The following is a 6,000-nucleotide window of genomic DNA, read 5'->3' as shown; positions in this document are numbered from 1 at the left end:
CCTCTGGTGTCTAAAGTTAGACTTGGCTGGCGAGTGTACCTTAAAGAACTGGTTAGCTGCTTTTAACCAGTACAATTAGATTCCCACAAAGGGGGTTAAGGATCCCATAAAATTAAAACTACTTCCCCCCCCCCCAATTTAAGAAAAACACCCAAACCCCTGCAGCTAACCCTGACAACAACCTTCATTCACAGTGCTTTATACCTAAATCATGATGGGAGAAATGAATAAAAACAGAGAATCATTGCTTTTATATGCTTTGCAACAATCCAGATGATACAACAATCCAGATACCCCTGCTCATGTCTTACAACAGTGAATCAAGAAAAGACATAAATTTGCTAATGTGCATATTCATTTAATCACCAAAGTACTGAAGATGTCTGGCTTTTATTCTGTAATGTTTCTAAGACTGTGTCCATTAAATGCAAACTTTTGGAAGGAGTCTTGGCAGAACAGGAGAAGTGATACACATTTGATAATCAGATTGACTTAAATATTATTGATGGCATATAGGCTAGTCCATGCTCTAGCTGTTTCTATGGCTTGGGCTTCATTGGTCTTCCACTGCTCTGCTACATCATTTGCTAATGGATCGTCTGGATTAGGAGTATAGCAGAGCTGTGTGGATCTGCTATGCGGGGGACCACTTACCTTTCAAAATATCTAAACATATTCTTCCCAACTTGTCTACATTAGGATGATACATTTTGGTCATGGAACATACTTTAGGTGCTGCCTTTCTGTGTTCTTCTGGAAGGAATATTCAAGTTTAGAGTTCCCTCCCCCATGCTGGAAGTACGTTTTAAAATTCTTCCCTGCCCTTTCTCAACTTCTTGATTGACTTCCTTTTCAAAATTAATTCTAGGAAAACATTTTGCATGAGAACTCTGGTGTCTATTGTATTGTAATAAATTCTGAGAATCATATAAAAAAGTCCCTCCCTCAAAGAGGAAATCCTGAAGGCCAGCAATAACCATATGAAAATAGTAGATGTTGGTCTCATCTGGTTCTGCTTTAATGCCAGAAACTGGTCCAGCCAGCAAGCACTGGGTTTCCTTAATGACCCTGCAGGGCAGCCGCCATCTTGTCAAACCCTGAGTTTGGCCTTAGCTCTTGTCTCTGGCTCTGCTCACCTCACGCACAAGTGGAAGTCCCAAGCTCTACTTCATCCATTTATTTAAATGATTGTATTATTGCCTTTGTAGTCAGAGATGACCTCGTGAACATTTTCCTATAGATTTATATTCCAATCTCAAATCCATAGGCCCTAGAATATTCAGATGCAGGGTAACAAAGTAGGCAGTGACATGTGAAATAAATGTAGGCCAAATTATGTGGTAGTGTTATTGTGAAATTTGATGCCTAGAACTCAGAACTAGTTATGCTGGGTTTTTTTAAAAATCAATTTTAACATTCAAAGGTTTTTGTTTGTGATAATTGTCACTGACAAAGGGAGCATGTTTGGGCCATTTTAAGTAGACCCGAAATAATTAGGAGTTATACTATAAGGTGTTTTATTCAATACAAGAAAATGCAAAAACATTTGTCTTTCCTTGTGAATTAGGAAGGAATCCCTTGGGAAGGAATCCCAGTTATTGCATTACTTGTATATCCCTGTCTTTACATTGTTAAAGCCCCAGTCTGTCTAGACTCAGACTTCAAATCATCTCACTAGAATCAGATCTTTTACTGGCATCTCTCAGCTCTGCTATCTTTAGTATTTCTCTGTCACAAACTTTATATATAGTAGCTTGGGACAGCTCATGGTGGCAGATTTATATCGTCACAGTTCTGAGCTCCATCTAAAAAGCAAAAAGAGAAGTTTTACTGATCAGTGGAATTTAAATGGTACAATTGGACAATGGTGTGTTATTCACACCACTGGTCATCAAGCTGAGCCAGAACCCATGGCCAGCTGGGTTGAATGAGGTTGTGTTTTCCCTGCAGCCACTCTGAGGTCCTACGAGTAGTGTCCACAATTGTTACTAGGTCAACCTCTAATTTAGGGGATAGAATTTTCTCCACACTTCTACATAAACCTGGGGTAAAGAAATAAGGGGTCTTTAATGGAAACTGGCTATGACCAGTGGAACTAATGGAAATAAATTCCATATCAAAAGTTAAATATTAGAGAGATACTCATTCGAGAGAGAAGCACAAATTTTATTAAGATATTGTGATAAGTAGAGGAATAGATAAGGATGATTTTTATTCAGATTTTATTAACACCGATTGCAATCACTGTCACCACGTTTTCATACAAGTACATAAAGCATGTTGGCCATCTCCATCCTCTCTGATACCAGTCCACCCCACAGCACCCCAAGCCAGACATGAACTGTCACTCATTTTTAAGGTCTATTAAATAGAAAGTATTTTATTTAAGGTTAACGAAATGATCACGGGTTACTCAATAAACACCACTGCTGCAATTGCCTCATAGTACAGAAAACATTAAATTTCAACATTAAACAATACTATAAAAATAAATATGTGTAATGGAAGAAGTCATAAAGAAGATATTTTAAAGTTGAAACAAAAAAGCAATAGTACCTATTAATAAGTAAACTGTATGAAGTAATAAATATTATGTGATAAGTAAAATGATAAATGCCTCTAAAATATAACTTTATTAAAGGAGAAATAACAATAAATTGAAAGAGTGATAGTTGGTGGAAAAATATAATTACATGGAGCTCTGTGAGAAGTCACAGGACGTGTAGTTGTACAGTCACCGTTGTGGTCCCAGTGTGGCACCAGATAGAGCTAGAGAAATCTCAGAGACCACAGGGAAGTTCCAAATCTTCTCTGCCAGTATGGTCCCCTTCATAATTAGTAGAGAGTACCCAACACCTTAGGAGGATGACAGATAGACAGAAGGACAGAGAAACAAAGACAGAGAGACAGAGACAGAGAGAGATCTTGTGTTTGGGGACCACAGGGCTACAGTGCATGGTGTCATTGCTCTGCTGTCTTTGAACTGAGATGAAGACCCCATCAGGTGCTTTGCTGAGATGGTCAGCGTTGAGTGCCACTTGCCTGCCATCAAGCCTTTGTAGCTTCCTGCACCCTTCTCCTTGCGTAGGTGGCATAGGTTCCCTTCTTCTAGGAAAGGAAAGCAGAGGCCTATAGCGGCTAATGAATGTGGATGAGAGACCAGAGTGTGGGCAGGAGTTGAGTGCACTCTAAACTTAGTTGGCAGGGAGCCTCGAGGCCAGAGAAAACTGCAGAGAAAGAAGAGGCCACAGGAAAGGCAAGTTTTGCTGAGTGCTTGGGGCTCAGTGGGTTGGAGGCCCCTGGAATGCATGCTGTGCAGAGGGCCTGAGTCCAGGCCTGCCCCATGGTGCTCCTTGGAATCCTCCTTGTTCTCAGTAGGAAGTGTTCTGGGGAGGTGCTGTGCATTCTGGAAAGCAGGCTGTGCCTGGAGGTCCTGATCATCAAGGCAGCAGGAAGGGCAGGAGGGGAATCCTTGTGCCCCCTCTAGGCCTAGTTCTTTCCTGAGCAAGACAAGATAGGTTTCAATAGATTCAGTTTCCAGGCAGGGGCCCCAGGCCCTTGGAACTCCTGGTGCTGGACTTCGGGTGGCAGCGTCCTGGCTCACATCTGGTGTTTAGGAGCTTCTCAAATGGTTGGTGTGTATCCCAGTCCCCGTCAGTACTGCTGACTAGCTCTCTGTCCCTCTTCCACCAGAGCTGAGGATCCCTGATGACACGAATGTGTTTTGTGCCGTGAACTCTTTGGGCAACTCCAATTTCATGCTCCAAAAGAGGACGTTCCCCCCCAGAGCACCATGCTCAAGTATGGAGCCGGCTTCACCCTTCTTCCCAGGAGGAGAAAGGGACAAACTTTTAAGAATACCATGTGTAGATGTCATCCATTGGGTCTGGCTGGCCAGGGGCTAAGCACATCCAGACTAGAGTGGCCCAGGCCACATCCTCCATTGACTTCCAATCCTGAAAACACTCAGAATCTTTCCTCCACAATCCCCTCCTGATGTCAGGACGACAGTGGTTCTGTGGTCCAGTTCCTAGCCACCCTTCCTGGATGCTAAATCCAAGACACACTCCAGATCGCTTATTTATAATCTCCTGAGGTCAAGATGACAGTGGTAACGTGGCCCAAGGCTACACGTCACCTTCCCTTGACCTCAGATCCAGGATGTATTCACAATCCTTCCAATAAAATCTTCACCCAATGTCACAATGACAGTTACAATGTGGCCAGGCCACACACACCCCTTCCTTTCACAACGGATCACTTGTCTACAGTGTTCTACTAGTTTCAGAAGGACGCCTGGCACTGGACACACTGACTGTCTCTCCAGGGGCTCCCTCGGTGCTTCAAGTGCTACAGAGGAACAGCTGCCATTCATTCGGATAGAGCCATGGGCATGGTGCTCTCACTTGCCCCTAGCTCTGCCCTCTACACTATGCTCCAACTTTTAGGACTGTGACGTAGGTAACTGCACTCTGTTCCTGTGAGTTCCACAGGCCACGCCCTCACCAAGCTACTCTGAACTCTCCAAGTTCTCTTCCTGTGGAAAGCATTTGAGCTCTGACCTTCCCTTCCCTATTCTTCAGCTATTTTAGACTTTTTCAGGGTACACCAGAGTTTCCTATGAGGACTGACAGTGAGACAGTAAGTGTGGCCCACCACGCATCCCAGGGCTTCCAGAGTCCTGGAGGAAAGGCCTCTGCTAGCCCTCACTCCTCACCCCTCCACCGAGTGCAGACGGTGCCAGGGGCTCAATGCCGAGACAGATGACAGGCCATTCTCCTCAGAGACAGCATCCTGGGTATTGGAGAGCAAAGGAGATTTCAATTATTTCAGCTGTGGGTTGTTGCCCTGTTGACACTGTATTTGAATGCATACTGGAAAGGAAAATATTTACCGATTGTGATGAAGACAATTTTAAGACACGCACGTCCATCCTTGAATATTGGGATGATATAAGGAGGGGGTATGGGATGAATTGAGGAACTGTTTATTGCTCAATGCTAGTAAGGGAGAGGAAGCCTGACACAGGACGCTCATGCCTGTAATTCTTGCTACTCAGGATGTTGCGATCTGAGGACTGCAGTTCAAAGTCAGCCTAGGCAGAAAAGTCCCTAAGAGACTTATCTCCAATTGACTAAATGAAAACCAGAAGTGGTGCTGGAGCTCATGGAGTTCTTGGCTTAGTGCTCAGATATAACACGGCAGCCTTTCTTGCCTTGTAGTAGACAAGGAAAAGATGAGCCACACAGTAGAAGGTGCAGGGAAAAAGAAAACAAGAAACTTAATGTCCTTTAGCACATAAAATTATCTCAAGTCTTAGTCACTTGGGACCAAGTGAGAAAATGCAAATACAATTGATCAGAAAGGCTACATTCTTTATAACATTGCTGTATTCTGACATCAATGCTTACCTTTATCTGACACTGCATCTGAATGAGATGTAGGCAGCACATTAATGTGCTTTCTAATTGTATTCATTTTTGTTCTGTAATTCAAAAAATTATTGAATATTCTTATGTGACTGCACAATCTCACATATGGCAATGAATATAGATTTAAATAGAGTCTTACTCAGAAAAGAATAGCAGAAGTTGGAGAAGGAAAGGGGAGAGAGAACAAATGAGAGACAGAAAAAAAGAGAAAGAGAAGATTTTATCCAAATCACACACAATAGCTTGTGCACATATAAGAATTATACTAGCTAGCCCATGGTGCTTTTTATGAGCTATGGAAAGAAGCAGGAAGAAAACAGGAAAGAGCCATGAGTCTTCACTTCCTGAAGAAGAAAGAAGTACAGCTTTATAGGCATTAATGGCTCACACCTGTAATCTTAACCACTCAGGAGGCTGAGATCTGAGGACTGCTGTTTGAAGCCCGCCTGGGCAGGAAAGTCAGTGAGACTCTTGTCTCCAATAAACTACTAAGAAAAAGCTGGAAGTGGCGCTGTGGCTCACATGGTAGAGTGCTAGCCTTGAGAAAAACAATCTCTGGGACAGTGTC

The 6,000-nt window shown here is 43.0% G+C and overlaps 1 protein-coding gene across 1 annotated transcript; it reads right to left on the bottom strand.

Moving 5' to 3' along the window:
- Positions 1-492: 492 nt before the first annotated feature.
- Positions 493-4,375, bottom strand: LOC138834108 (ubiquitin-conjugating enzyme E2 N-like). Its single transcript, XM_070032876.1, is given in 4 exon segments — positions 493-613; positions 615-767; positions 925-1,086; positions 4,239-4,375. Coding segments are annotated over 4 exon segments (573 nt in total).
- Between the last annotated feature and the right edge of the window lie 1,625 nt (positions 4,376-6,000).

Source organism: Dipodomys merriami, unplaced genomic scaffold (assembly GCF_024711535.1).
Source record: "Dipodomys merriami isolate MVZ:Mamm:240054 unplaced genomic scaffold, mDipMer1.0.p SCAF_21, whole genome shotgun sequence".
NCBI classification, from domain to species: domain Eukaryota; kingdom Metazoa; phylum Chordata; class Mammalia; order Rodentia; family Heteromyidae; genus Dipodomys; species Dipodomys merriami.
This window is presented reverse-complemented; position numbering and strand designations above follow the sequence as displayed.